The sequence below is a fragment of the Bos indicus x Bos taurus genome, chromosome 19 (genome assembly GCF_003369695.1).
Source record: "Bos indicus x Bos taurus breed Angus x Brahman F1 hybrid chromosome 19, Bos_hybrid_MaternalHap_v2.0, whole genome shotgun sequence".
In the NCBI taxonomy this organism is placed as follows: Eukaryota; Metazoa; Chordata; class Mammalia; order Artiodactyla; family Bovidae; genus Bos; species Bos indicus x Bos taurus.
The window spans coordinates 47542059-47558197 of record NC_040094.1 but is presented as its reverse complement, the minus strand read 5'-3'; the positions used below and the strand labels follow the sequence as shown (position 1 = coordinate 47558197).

Sequence of the window (16139 nt, the reverse complement as noted above, 5' to 3'; positions counted from 1 at the left end):
AGAAATTAGCACAACCAGAAAAGATAAAAAGCAAAACCAAAGGCATCCCTTCAATAAAAATAAATTTAATAGTCACAAGTAATCCAATACTTACCTTCTAACTTGGAGGTATCATGCATTTCCTTTACCACTTTTGCAAATTCTTCAATCTGTACTTTGTCACCTTCTGTAAGAAAAACATTTTAAATAAATCAGCCTCACTGAAGCAAAAGTTGGATTCAATAAAGAAATCTTTGAAAATGTAAATTACTTGATGTATTCATAAGAGTTATATTTCCTTTGTATATTGTTGAGTGACCAAAAGATTAATTTTATGGAATGAATAAACCTTATGGCTGCAGAAATCAGGCTGAGATTTTCATTTCCAATAGTCAAGAGAAACTATGCAATCCGTATCACTAGAAATAAAACTAAGAGACAAATCTCAATTTAATTTTAGCCTTTCAAATGTTTGAAGATAAAAATACTGTAGCAGATGTAAAACTTTTTCCAAAGTCAGATGGTTCTATAGCTAGAATTTCTGATTGATGTTTACACCTATTTCTTACACAAAAATACATAAGTATTAGATTACAAAGTCAAAGTGACAAGCGCTTTGTTTTCTGAATCTGAAACAGGGAAAATTAATTCAAGGATTTAGAATTATTATAGTTTATGATCATAGACTAGAATACAGTATAAGCAGAAAGTGTATCGACAGCAGATAAGACCTTGCCTAGAGCTTACATATATAGCTACAAAGGCCAAAAAGTATATGAAAAGGTGTTTAATATCACTAATCATCAAGGAAATACAAATCAAAACCACAACAAGATATCATCTCACATCTGTTAGGGTGGCTATTACCAAAAATAAATAACAGATACTCGTGAGGATATAGAGGAAAAGGAACTCTTATATACTGTTGATTGGAATGTAAATGGGTACAGTCATTGTTTTTAAAGTACAGTGGTTCCTCAAAAAAATTAAATATAGAACTACCACATGATCCAATCATCCCCCACCTTTTTTTATTATATATACATGATGGACTATTAATTAGCCATAAAAAAAGGAAATTCTGCCATTTGTGACAATATAGATAAGCCTGCAGGGCATTATACATTTCATTATGTGAAATAAGCCAAACAGAGAAAGACAAGTACTGTACGGTATTACTTATATGTGGAATCTAAAAAAAGAAAACAGTTTAATAGAAACATAAAGTAGATAGGGGCTGGGGGAAGGGGAAATGGAGAAGCATAGGTCAAAGGGCACAAACTTTCAGTTATAAGAAAAAGAGGTTCAATAAAAGAAAAAGAATAATAAATTCAGAATAAAATCTAACGTACAACATGGTGATTATAGTTGAAAATATGGCAGTTTACACCTGAAAGTTGCTGAGATTAGATGTTAAGCATTCTCATCATTCACACACACACAAAATTAAATATATGAGGTAATGGGTGTAAATGTGTTAATTATCTTGATCTTGTTAATCCTTCCACTACATCTTTCAATCATAATAGTATGCATTTTATATACAATTATGATCAAGACCATCCCTATGGAAAAGAAATGCAAAAAAGCAAAATGGCTGTCTGAGGAGGCCTTACAAGTAGCTGTGAAAAGAAAAGAAGCCAAAAGCAAAGGAGAAAAGGAAAGATATAAACATCTGAATGCAGAGTTCCAAAGAATAGCAAGAAGAGATAAGAAAGCCTTCTTCAGCGATCAATGCAAAGAAATAGAGGAAAACAACAGAATGGGAAAGACTAGAGATCTCTTCAAGAAAATGAGCAAAGATGGGCTCAATAAAGGACAGAAATGGTATGGACCTAACAGAAGCAGAAAATATTAAGAAGAGGTGGCAAGAATACACAGAAGAACTGTACAAAAAAGAGCTTCACGACCCAGATAATCACGACGGTGTGATCACTCACCTAGAGCCAGACATCCTGGAATGTGAAGTCAAGTGGGCCTTAGAAAGCATCACTACGAACAAAGCTGGTGGAGGTGACAGAATTCCAGTTGAGCTATTCCAAATCCTGAAAGATGATGCTGTGAAAGTGCTGCACTCAATATGCCAGCAAATTTGGAAAACTCAGCAGTGGCCACAGGACTGGACAAGGTCAGTTTTCATTCCAATCCCAAAGAAAGGCAATGCCAAAGAATGCTCAAATTACTGCACAATTGCACTTATCTCACACGCTAGTAAAGTAATGCTCAAAATTCTCCAAGCCAGGCTTCAGCAATATGTGAACGGTGAACTTCCTGATGTTCAAGCTGGTTTTAGAAAAGGCAGAGGCACCAGAGATCAAATTGCCAACATCCACTGGATCATGGAAAAAGCAAGACAGTTCCAGAAAAACATCTATTTCTGCTTTATTGACTATGCCAAAGCCTTTGACTGTGTGGATCACAATAAACTGTGGAAAATTCTGAAAGAGATGGGAATACCAGACCACCTGACCTGCCTCTTGAGAAATCTGTATGCAGGTCAGGAAGCAACAGTTAGAACTGGACATGGAACAACAGACTGGTTCCAAATAGGAAAAGGAGTACGTCAAGGCTGTATATTGTCACCCTGCTTATTTAACTTCTATGCAGAGTACATCATGAGAAATGCTGGACTGGAAGAAACACAAGCTGGAATCAAGATTGCCGGGAGAAATATCAATAACCTCAGATATGCAGATGACACCACCCTTATGGCAGAAAGTGAAGAGGAACTCAAAAGCCTCTTGATGAAAGTGAAAGAAGAGAGTGAAAAAGTTGGCTTAAAGCTCAACATTCAGAAAACGAAGATCATGGCATCCAGTCCCATCACTTCATGGGAAATAGATGGGGAAACAGTGGAAACAGTGTCAGACTTTATTTTTCTGGGCTCAAAAATCACTGCAGATGGTGACTGCAGCCATGAAATTAAAAGACGCTTACTCCTTGGAAAGAAAGTTATGACCAACCTAGATAGCATATTGAAAAGCAGAGATATTACTTTGCCAACAAAGGTTCGTCTAGTCAAGGCTATGGTTTTTCCTGTGGTCATGTATGGATGTGAGAGTTGGACTGTGAAGAAGGCTGAGCGCCGAAGAATTGATGCTTTTGAACTGTGGTGTTGGAGAAGACTCTTGAGAGTCCCCTGGTCTGCAAGGAGATCCAGCCAGTCCATTCTGAAGGAGATCAGCCCTGGGATTTCTTTGGAAGGAATGATGCTAAAGTTGAAACTCCAGTACTTTGGCCACTTCATGCGAAGTGTTGACTCATTGGAAAAGACTGATGCTGGGAGGGATTGGGGGCAGGAGGAGAAGGGGACGACAGAGGATGAGATGGCTGGATGGCATCACTGACTCGATGGATGTGAGTCTGGGTGAACTCCGGGAGTTGGTGATGGACAGGGAGGCCTGGCGTGCTGGGGTTCATGGGGTCACAAAGAGTTGGACACGACTGAGCGACTGATCTGACCTGATACAATAAAACTGGAAATATATATACACATATAGCTACAACCAACAGTGTCTTGTCTTTTATCTTTCCTTGGCTTTCAAATTAACACTTGGATTTTTAGGAACCATACTCTCTAGTAAGAGCATGTATCTTTATTGCATTTTTCCAGCTTCTGTCTTTTAGTAGGACCCTGCCCTGTTGACCTCCTGGTGGTGCAGATGGTAAAGCATCTGCCTACAATGCAGGAGACCCGGGTTCGATCCCTGGGTCGGGAAGATCCCCTGGGGAAGGAAATGGCAACCCACTCCAGTACTCTTGCCTGGAAAACCCCATGGACAGAAAAGCATGGTAGGCTACAGTCCATGGGGTCACAAAGAGTCAGACACGACTGAGCGACTTCACTTTCACTTTGCCCTGTTGAGCCATACTAAGTCGCTTCAGTCGTGTGCAACTCTTTGTGTCCCTATGAACTGTAGCCCATCCATGGGATTCTCTAGGCAAGAATACTGGAGTGGGTTGCCATGCTCTTCTCCACGGGTTCTTCCTGACTTAGGGATCAAACCCACGTCTCCTGTGGCTCCCACATTGTAGGCAGATTCTTAATCTCTGAGCCACTAGGGAAGCCCCTTAGTAGGGCCCTACATCTCCCTAACTATAAGAGCTCTGCCTTAAATATGTCAGGTATCTCTCTGATGTGGGGAGAAAGGGTAGAAAAGGATACAAAGAGTTTCTGTATCCCATTTCCCATGATTATTTTATATTCTGTTACTCTGGATAATCTCCTACCAGCCTCATATCAACCAGCAAAGCAAGATAATCAAATTTTCTAAGACTGGTTACAAAAAGACCTTCTCAAGACCAGCTTTAAGGGGCTCCCCTGGTGGCTCAGAGGTTAAAGCGTCTGCCTGCAATGTGGGAGACCCGGGTTCGATCTCTGAGTCAGGAAGATCCCCTGGGGAAGGAAATGGCAACCCACTCCAGTATTCTTGCCTAGAGAATCCCATGGAGCGAGGAGCCTGGTAGGCTACAGTCCACGGGGTCACAAAGAGTCTGGCACGACTGAGCTACTTCACTTTTCACTTTCAAAGACCAGCTTAAAGTAAGCAGTAGGCATTGCAGCTCAGTCACCTAAGTGGAGATTCCTCTGAATCCAGCTCATATATTCAAATACAACTAAATTCAGCTATTTAGAATTATAAAAGAAAGAAAAGAAAAAAGCAAACAAACAAGGAGCATCTGAGGTCACCAGGTGCCAATAACACTAGCAGGTGCTTTAACAAAATCTGCATCTAGGGTTGGGCCTGTTTACCAATGGACACAAATCTCTGTGACCTATAATTCCATTTGGTCCTTGAGTTCTTACATATGCTGAAACAGAAAAGCAACCACAGGTTTTAGAAAAGATTCCTTGGGTATATTTAAATATGTTCTATGAAAAGACATGTGGGTAGACAGAGATTTTAGAATTTGGCACTCATTCTTTGCTAAACCACCAACACAAGGTTAACCACAACAAATACCAGGTTTCAAAGTTAGAGCCTGAAATAAATATTCAGACTTAACTTTAACAAGTATAAACAAAAATAGCAATATCACAAAGACAAGTTCTGAATCAGGTTGTCAAACCCAAAAGAAAAAAGTTATTTAGCTAATTTCAATTCCATCAGAGGTCAGAGTCAGGAGAAATAGAACAAATACATCTCAGTTTAAGTTTAAAAACCTAAAACAAGTAAAGCTGGAGAAACCAGAAGAGAAGAGAGTATCTGAAGTCTTTATGCCTGGCTACAACTATAATGATTTCCTCCATATAATTCCTAGTCTATGGATTCAGCCTCTCACATCCCCCTTAAGTATTTCTACATCATCCTGACATATTTTGGCTCAACCTCAACTCTCTTCATTTAGGTCTTTCATCAGAAACAGGGAGGGACTCAAAAGGTATATAAGTTGATATTTGGGAAGCATTTCTGAATTTTCCAAATGATACACACACTTTTCAATGCATTTTTCTAATCATCATAAAATTAATTTTTTCATTTTAAATATACTTTAAAATACTGAGGAGTCAATATGGAATACCATCAACAGCCAGGAAGTAATTCACTTAGAGGGAACCTAAATCTGTTTTGTTTTTTTTTTCTTTTTAACATAACCTGGTCAAATGATTATTTTAGGACAATAATTCTTGAGTTCTTTCTCATATTTCTAAAGATGTGTTGAGATGCTTTATCAGTTCACTTAGTCATGTTACCTACTTTGATCATAAGAACTCAACTCTTATTTTTTATACATTGGGGTACTCTACAAGATTTCATTTGGAACCAAAGAATTCCACTGATTTAACAGCACCAAATATAAACAAAAACCAAAAATAAAGAATTTCAAAACTTTGCAAACCACAGCAATAAAATGGGGCTTCCTAGATGGCACTAGTGGTAAAGAACGTCTGCCAATGCAGGAGACATAAGCTTATAGACGCAGGTTCAATCCCTGGGCTGAGAAGATCCCCTGGAGAAGTGCACAGCAATCTCCTCCAGTACTTTTGCCTAGAGAATCCCATGGGAGAGAAGCCTCTCAGGCTACAGTCCACAGGGTCAAAAGACTCAGACACAACTGAAGCGACTGAGCACCCATGTACACTAAAATAAGAACCAAATCACTTTGTATAAAAGGATTAAAGTTAAAAGAAGAAATAGTACGACAGATGAAGTCCACATATAGTTTTCAATATCTTGTGTATATTCAGATTTAGATGGTAAAATAATCCACATTTTACATACTACATTTTTGCTTCACAAGTATATAATAATGAATAGGACTTCACTTTCACTTTTCACTTTCATGCATTGGAGAAGGAAATGGCAACCCATTCCAGTGTTCTTGCCTGGAGAATCCCAGGGACGGGGGAGCCTGGTGAGCTGCCGTTTATGGGGTCACAGAGAGTCGGACACGACTGAAGCGACTTAGCAGCAAGCAGCAGCAACAGCAGCAGCAGCAGGATACCATTTGACCAGCTTTATTACCACAGTAAGTGGTTTTATAGACAGCTGAGTTATTTTCATAATGCATAAAATGTTTTATTGGTCTGATTAAAATAAATGCTATATGATATTTTCTCTGGCACATGTTGCCCACAACTTCCACTCACTGTATCAAAAGAACCTGAAACTTTGCCACAGAGGAAAAGAGGGGTGGGGGGAAGGAAATCCCTACTACCAGAAAATTACCCTTCTGTTTAAATCAACCCTTCTTACCTCATATATCCCAATAAATAAAACAATCCACATGCTTAAAGTCTAAAATTACCAGCCTCAATTAAAGGAGAAAAGGGGGATAATAACACTCACAGAGGATGACAATTTTTGATAAAGACCCCAGACAGCATGCTTATGTTACTAGGCTAGTCCTGCATAAACATTCTACACAAAAGAGTATAAAAATACATTTGTAACTTCAGGGTACTAAGAATATGAGAGAGTAGAAATGATCACATGTAGCTATGGACTCTTTCTTTCCTAAATGCAAAATATCAGCAGTATATAATGGAGTATTTATTTTTAAAATTTTATTCTATTGTCTTTTTTTATAGTATTTTTGTGAACTTTTTTTTGTTTTGTGTGAATCTTTTCTTACTTCCTAACGAGGCACAGGTGGTAGCCACCAGCAAATGTGTTTTCCTAACAAATTAAATAAAAGCCTATTTCAACCAAACAACACGACTATCCCAAGAAGTATTAATAAAACTGGGATATAAACCATTTTCCTAACTCCCTGTGTTCACTGGGATATTCCATTTTCTATTAACATATTATGGAACTTAAAAGTAGTCAAGTAACCAAGCAGGACCCTATCAGGCCTTCTGCCTTCCCAGGACAGACCACCACCTACATATCTTCCACCTGCCTTTTATGTATAGAAAAGCTTTACTCTCTTAGGCCTCCCACGAGTCCCAAAAGGCTGGCTCAAGAGTAAGTGATTATGAAATGTGAAAATACAAAAACAAAGCACAGCTAGCTGTTGGGCCAGGAAACTGGTAACAAATTTAAACTACAAACCAGTTACACAGCAGAGTCACTGAATTCCCAGTTCCCAGAAAGATTTATTAATAGATCAGGGTCTAACACACATTCTCAAATTATTTCTACAGGAAGTAGACTTCATCAGATGAAAACTGCTGACCATAAGCATGTAGACCCCAGATGGGTTAAAGTCAGAGGGTTGATGATGCCTGAAAAGTTATGCTGATAAAGTTAAACTAATCCATCAATACCAACCAATCCAAGAATTGTGCACAAGCTGTTCATGCACCATGTAGGTCCCTCCCTCACACTGGCATTAAAACCTTTGACTCCTAACTGGCAACTTGGAAATGGTCTTAGGACATTGGTCTACCATCTTTCCAGGTTGCTGGCCTGAATAAAGCAACTTTCTCCATTTCCACCAATACTTTTCTCCTGAGTATTGGCCTTTCAAGCGACAAGTAGCCAAACTTGGATTCAGTTTGGCCTCATCCGGTTACAGTCAATGCATATTTGATCAATGTAGAGCAGTAATATATTAGATACTAATTATTTTCTATAGGACAGTCAAACAATATGAGCTTTCTTTACATTTCCTAAATGTATATCCTGGCATATCAACCAAATACAAGGTATAAGGATAAATAAAGATTGGCAGAAGATAAAACCATATATCTTTTAATTTTAGTATTTGAAATACTCACCATCAGCTGTTGCCAATTTCAGTGCAGTCATGAATTCATCTTTGTTTAAATTATTGTTCAAATTAGACAGAGTATTCCACAGGTCAGGAGCACTCATCTTTTCTTTGCTGAGATTGTGGAAGTTTTCAATAGTATCAGGCAATACTAAAGGGTACATAAAACACATGTTTTACAACATTCTTGTTCAAGAAATTAATACAGCAAACTATTATCTGGAATAGTTATGAATTGAGATTTTTATGGTTAAGAATAACAAATAGAGATAAATTAATTGCCAACTTCCAAATATTAAAATATAATAAAATAATATAAAATTAAGTGTATCTTTGAAGATTCTAAAATATTTCAAGAACTTATAGTTCCATATATAAGGAAACTTAAAAATAACTAAGCACCCCTAAATAATCATTATAAAGAATAACTTTCATTGAACTATAGATTTTTTTATTTTATTTTTTAACTTTACAATATTGTATTGGTTTTGCCATACAATAGCCTGAATTCACAAACATGTCCAACTGATAAAACCATGAATTAAATATCTTTTTCTCTGTATCTCCCCACAAAATCCTTTTCTGGATAACTATTTCCTCTTCACTATACCACTGCAGACTATGGAAGGAAATTTTGTTTTATTAAAACTCCAACAGAAAACCTTTGTAAAGTTTTAACAGGGAAATGAAATTATCTTATTACAAAAGTATAAAAGATTATTCTATTGCTATGTAGACCATGAACTTTCTGAAGACCAGGCAGTTAGGAAGCTTTTGAAAAATGTCAGTGGTAGCAGTTCACAGAAAAAATGACAGTGGCGTCAACAAGGGTGAAAACGATGGAGATGATGAGAAGTGAACCAACATAGGATATATTTTGAGCATAAAGCTGAGAGAGCATTTAATGATGAACTGAATGACAGTCTAGGGGGACTGGGACCACGAAGAACTTCTAGGTTTGAGACCTGAGCAGCTGGGTGGAGAGTAGGGTCAGTAGCTGAGTTAGTAAAGACTAGGGAAAGAATAAGCTTGTTGGAAAACAAGAATTCTTTTCCATACACATTAAGTTTGAGATAAATAGGGAGTCAAAAGGATACAGGTATTATTTAAAGCAGTAGGATCACTCAGAGAAAGCCTTAGAGAATGAGACTCAGAATGGAATCTGAGATCACACTAACATTTAGAAGTCAGCCAGAAAAGAAGCAGCCAGCAAACAAAACAAAAGAGGAAGGGACATATATAATGGAATATTATTCAGTGACTAGAGAATTCTGCCATTTGCAACCTTGAGGGTATTAAGTGAGGTAAGTCAGACAGGGAAAGACAAATACTAGAAGATCTCACTTATATGTGAAATCTAAAAAAGCAGAACTCATAGACACAGATGGAGAAGGCAATGGCACCCCACTCCAGTACTCTTGCCTGGAAAATCCATGGACAGAGGAGCCTGGTAGGCTGCAATCCATGGGGTCGCTAAGAGTCGGGAACAACTGAGCGACTTAACTTTCACTTTTCACTTTCATGCATTAGAGAAGGAAATGGCAACCCACTCCAGTGTTCTTGCCTGGAGAATCCCAGGGATAGGGGGAGCCTGTGGGCTGCCGTCTATGGGGTTGCACAGAGTCGGACACGACTGAAGCGACTTAGCAGCAGCAGCAGCAGCATAGACACAGAAAACAGGATGGTGGCTACCAGGGCTTGAGGAGTCGGGAACTAGGGAGATGTTGGTCAAAGGATGCTAGCTTGCAATTAGAAGATCAGTATGCCCTGGGATTCTAATGAGCAGCATAGTGATTATAGTTAACAATACTGTATTGTATACTTGAAAATTGTGAAGAGACTAAATCTTAAATGCTCTCACCACAAAAAAGAAATAATAATGTGACGTGATGGAGGTGTTAGTTAACACTATGGTGGTAATCCTACCGCAAAAAGTATACCAAATCAACACATTGCACACCTTAAACTTACACAATATGTCAATTATATCTCAATTTTTGAAAAAGGAAAAGCCAATTAGATGAGAAGGAAATTAGACTATAATGTCACAGAAGACAGGGGGAGATAAATTTTCAAGAAAAACATGTTAAAACCTGCTAGAGATAAATAAGATAAAGACAGAAAATTGACCACTGCATTTAGCAAGACAAGATTTAACATTTTGTAAAAAGCTAGTATGGAGTGGCAGGGCTCCCCAGGTGGTTTAATGGTAAAAAAAAATTCACTTGCCAATGCAGGAGACATAGAAGACTTGAGTTTGATCCCTGGTTATCCTGTAAAAAAAATTTCTTCATGACCCAGACAATCACAATGCTGTGATCACTCATCTAGAGCCAGACATCCTGGAATGTGAGGTCAAGTGGGCCTTAGAAAGCATCACTACGAACAAAGCTAGTGGAGGTGATGGAACTCCACTTGAGCTATTTCAAATCCTGAAAGATGATGCTGTGAAAGTGTTGCACTCAATATGCCAGCAAATTTGGAAAACTCAGCAGTGGCCACAGGACTGGAAAAGGTCAGTTTTCATTCCAATCCCAAAGAAAGGCAATGCCAAAGAATGCTCAAACTACTGCACAATTGCACTCATCTCACATGCTAGTAAAGTAATGCTCAAAATTCTCCAAGCCAGGCTTCAGCAATATGTGAACTGTGAACTTCCTGATGTTCAAGATGGTTTTAGAAAAGGCAGAGGAACCAGAGATCAAATTGCCAACATCCGCTGGATCATGGGAAAAGCAACTTTTTCACTCTCCTCTTTCACTTTGATCAAGAGGCTTTTGAGTTCCTCTTCACTTTCTGCCATAAGGGTGGTGTCATCTGCATATCTGAGGTTATTGATATTTCTCCCAGCATACTTGATTCCAGCTTGTGCTTCTTCCAGTCCAGCGTTTCTCATGATGTACTCTGCACATAAGTTAAATAAGCAGGGTAACAATATACAGCCTTGACGTACTCCTTTCCTGATTTGAAACCAGTCTGTTGTTTCACATCCAGTTCTGACTGTTGCTTCTTGACCTGCACACAGATGTCTCAGGAGAATGGTCAGGAGGTCTTGTATTCCTATCTCTTTAAGAATTTTCCATATTTGTTGTGATCCACACAAAGGCTTTGGCATAGTCAATAAAGCAGAAATAGATGTTTTTCTGGAACTGTTTTGCTTTTTCCATGATCCAGTGGATGTTGGCAATTTGATCTCTGGTTCCTCTGCCTTTTCTAAATCCAGCTTGAACATCTGGAAGTTCACAGTTCATGTACTGTTGAAGCCTGGCTTGGAGAATTTTGAGCATTACTTTGCTAGAGTGTGAGATGAGTGCAATTGTGCAGCAATCTGACCACATGGACCACCACCTTGTTTAACTCAGTGAAACTATGAGCCATGCTGTGTAGGGCCACCCAAGACAGATGGGTCACAGTGGAGAGTGCTGACAAAATAGAATATACTCAGCCATAAAAAGAACCAAATCCTGCCACTGCAGCAATTTGGATGCATCTACCCACTCCAGTGTTCTTGCCTGGAGAATCCCAGGGACGGGGGAGTCTGGGGCTGCCATCTATGGGGTCACACAGAGTCGGACACAACTGAAGTGACTTAGCAGCAGCAGCAGCAGAGAATACTATGCTTAGTGAAATAAGTCAGATAAAGAAAAATACTGTATGATATCATGTTTATGTGGAATCTAAGAAAATAAATGAATGTATACAGTTAACAGAACCAGACTCACATATATAGAAAACAGATTAGTGGTTACCAGTGAGGAGAGGAAAGAACAGAGGGAAGGGACAAAATGGCTGTATGGGATTAAGAGATACAAACTTCTATGCATAAACTAGACAGCAACAAAGATACATTGTATAGCACAGGTAGTTATAGCCATCATCTTGTAAAATACAAAAAATAAACAAATAAAAATCAAGATAAAAGAATAAAAACTAAAATAAATTCTACAGCAACCACATAGAATAATCAAGTGGCTTACATAAAATCTGAATGAGTACACAATGTAAAAATATACATCCAGTCACTGAATGTGCTTGAAAAGGTTTTACTAAAATTATTCTCTCTTGGCATTGACTTTAATTTTAAAATTACTTGAAGAAAAAGAATTAGAAAGGAAATAATCTAAAAATGAAATTCCTAGGAAAAGTGACTGACAAGCAAATAATCCTTTCATCCAACTAATCAATTGGGTTTCCTTGTATAAGAAACAAATTAAATTGATACATAAGGTAAAAATGGCTGTTACTTAAAGCGCACTATTTCCTAATATATGCCACAAAATAACACAATCCTACTTTTAGCACCAATTTTTAAGGTACTAATTTCATTCAATTTAAAATATACATATATGACCTCAAGATGGAGAAGCTCTATACAGTCAGCAAAAACAAGACTAGGAGCTGACTGTGGCTCAGATCATGAATTCCTTATTACCAAATTCAGACTGAAATTGAAGAAAGTGGAGAAAACCACTAGACCATTCAGGTATGACCTAAATCAAATCCCTTATGACTACACAGTAGAAGTGAGAAATAGATTTAAGGAACTAGATCTGATAGAGTGCCTGATGAACTACGGACGGAGGTTCATGACACTGTACAGGAGAGAGGAATCAAGACCATCCCCAAGAAAAAGAAATGCAAAAAAAAGCAAAATGGCTGTCTGAGGAGGCCTTACAAATAGCTGTGAAAAGAAGGGAAGCGAAAAGCAAAGGGGAAAAGGAAAGATATGCCCATTTGAATGCAGAGTTCCAAAGAATAGCAAGGAGAAATAAGAAAGCCTTCCTCAGCGATCAATGTAAAGAAATAGAGGAAAACAACAGAATGGGAAAGACTAGAGATCTCTTCAAGAAAATTAGAGATACCAAGGGAACATTTCATGTAAAGATGGGCTCAATAAAGGACAGAAATGGTAGGGACCTAACAGAAGCAGAAAATATTAAGAAGACATGGCAAGAATACACAGAAGAACTGTACAAAAGAGATCTTCATGACCCAGATAATCACTATGGTATGATCACTCATCTAGAGCCAGACATCCTGGAATGTGAAGTCAAGTGGGCCTTAGGAAGCATCACTACGAACAAAGCTAGTAGAGGTGATGGAATTCCAGTTGAGCTATTTCAAATCCTGAAAGATGATGCTGTGAAAGTGCTGCACTCAATATGCCAGCAAATTTGGAAAACTCAGCAGTGGCCACAGGACTGGAAAAGGTCAGTTTTCATTCCAATCCCAAAGAAAGGCAATGCCAAAGAATGCTCAAACTACTGCACAATTGCACTCATCTCACACACTAGTAAAGTAATGCTCAAAATTTTCCAAGCCAGTCTTCAGCAGTATGTGAACTGTGAGCTTCCAGATGTTCAAGATGGTTTTAGAAAAGGCAGAGGAACCAGAGATCAAATGGCCAACATCCGCTGGATCATGGAAAAAGCAAGACAGTTCTAGACAAACATCTACTTCTGCTTTATTGACTATGCCAAAGCCTTTGACTGTGTGGATCACAATAAACTGTGGAAAATTCTGAAAGAGATGAAAATACCAGACCACCTGACCTGCCTCTTGAGAAATCTGTATGCAGGTCAGGAAGCAACAGTTAGAACTGGACATGGAACAACAGACTGGTTCCAAATAGGAAAAGGAGTACATTGAGGATGTATATTGCCACCCTGCTTATTGAACTTATATGCAGAGTACATCATGAGAAACGCTGGGCTGGAGGAAGCACAAGCTGGATTCAAGATTGCTGGGAGAAATATTAATATGTCAGATATGCAGATGACACCACCCTTATGGCAGAAAGCGAAGAAGAACTAAAGATCCTCTTGCTGAAAATGAAAGAGGAGAGTGAAAAGTTGGCTTAAAGCTCAACATTCAGAAAATGAAGATCATGTCACATGGTCCCGTCACTTCATGGCAAAAAGATGAGCAAACAGTGGCAACAGTGGCTAACTTTATTTTGGGGGACTCCAAAATCACTGCAGATGGTGATTGCAGCCATGAAATTAAAAGACGCTTACTCCTTGGAAGGGAAGTTATGACCAACCTAGACAGCATATTAAAAAGCAGAGACATTACTTTGCCAACAAAGGTCCATCTAGTCAAGGCTATGGCTTTTCCAGTGGGCATGTATGGATGTGAGAGTTAGACTGTGAAGAAAGCGGAGCGCAGAAGAATTGATGCTTTCGAACTGTGGTGCTGGAGAAGACTCTTGAGAGTCCCTTGGACTGCAAGGAGATCCAAGTCCATCCTAAAGGAGAGCAGTCCTGGGTGTTCATTGGAAGGACTGATGTTGAAGCTGAAACTCTAAGACTTTGGCCACCTGATGGGAAGGGTTGACTCATTGGAAAAGACCCTGATGCTGGGAAAGATTGAGGGCAGGAGGAGAAGGGGACGACAGAGGATGAGATGGTTGGATGGCATAACCGACTCAATGGACATGGGTTTGTGTGGACTCCGGGGAGGCCTGGCATGCTATGGTTCATGGGCTCTCAAAGAGTCGGACACAACTGAGCTACTGAACTGAACTGATATGACCTTACATTTTTTTACAGTGAGCTTCTTAGTGACAAGACTGTCTTTTTCATTTTCAAACAGTATCTTTAGCACTCTCACAGCTTAACATATAATCTGATACATAGTAATGGCTCAACAAATGTTATCAAATAAATTGGAAGATGAAAAAAATATGAACGCTGAAACCAGAAATTTTGTATTATAGTACTCAGCTATGATCACTAGATGGCATCACTTTCCCAAAGTAATAAAACATTTAAAATCTTCCCAAAATATGGATTTCATACATATGATTCTAGCTGTATATAATGAAGTGTGAGGTTGAGTAGTAAGATTATGATAGCTTTCCATTCATTTGCATATGGAAGGTCTTTTAGATTTAGGAATCAGTAATGGAGATGATTAAGGTCAAACATAGCAGTAAGCCAACTATTTATTTGTCTGATGATCTTCAGGATGCCTAGTTCTTTTAGTGTATTACACTTTTCTAAAATCTGTCAAACTATTTAGTCCACAAAAAGTACAAATTCTTACCTAATTGTTCAGAGAAGCGTTCCGTGTTGCTCATCATAGTATCAACAAATTGTTTAAAATTCACTTTTTTTGTTTCTAAAGGGAAAAGAACACATTTTCTTCAGTATTAACTTGAAGATTTATTGTGATAAATACTAAATTATGTAAAATAAGGTATATATTCAGGGAGATAACATAATTATATCCATCAGCTAATACTAACCACTAAAGATATATGGGTATAAGGGGGGAAAGCAATTCAATTTACAGGCAAAAACTAAGCCCTGAAAACACCAAGAAAACTTATCAAAAATCCTTCTAGTCACAAGTGTACAATGTTTTTAACTTTAAACTTATATAAACATATTATCTTGACTTGCCCTTGCAACAACTCAGTAAATATATAGGCAAATAATTAATATACTATTTATACATGTTAAAAAAACATGCATATATGATATGATTTCACAACAGATAATACAAAATCAGGAATTCGAGAAGAGCTCTCTTGACTCTTGGCTGCTTCTACATCAGGCTAACATTCATACAAATATCTTTACTCAAGCATGCTACTGAAACAATTAAACATTTTAATAGTCACTTTATACCTTAAAATTCTTCATAATATCCCAATGATAAAGAATAAAACATTTCTAAGAATTTTCCAAGGCCAGATATAAAGGTTTTACATAAATATGGTGAGTTTTTGATAATCCTTGTCCTTTGCTTACCCCATTGAGAAAAAAAAATCTAATAGACTATAAAAAATACACCACAGTATACTTTCTATTTTCAAGACTAAATATCCTTGAGTAGTTTACTTCAAAGAGCACCAAATCACTTTATATTCTTAGCCAAATTTTTGAGACAAAAGTAGTGAGACCTTGAAAAATTCTGGGGGAATTCAGAGTTCATTAAGATTTACATTCCCTGACAGGAACATATAAATTTTCTAAAGCAATAAATTCTGCTCT

General features: G+C 38.0%; 1 protein-coding gene across 1 annotated transcript in view; it reads right to left on the bottom strand.

Moving 5' to 3' along the window:
* Nucleotides 1-16139, bottom strand: part of EFCAB13 (EF-hand calcium binding domain 13) — a 100325-nt gene that overhangs the window by 4969 nt on the left and 79217 nt on the right. Inside the window, exons 13-15 of the mRNA XM_027519290.1 lie at nt 15187-15261; nt 8147-8290; nt 95-166 (exon numbers count right to left, since the gene is read on the bottom strand). Of these exons, the coding sequence (XP_027375091.1) occupies nt 95-166; nt 8147-8290; nt 15187-15261 (291 nt within the window). The remainder of the gene's footprint in view (nt 1-94; nt 167-8146; nt 8291-15186; nt 15262-16139) is intronic.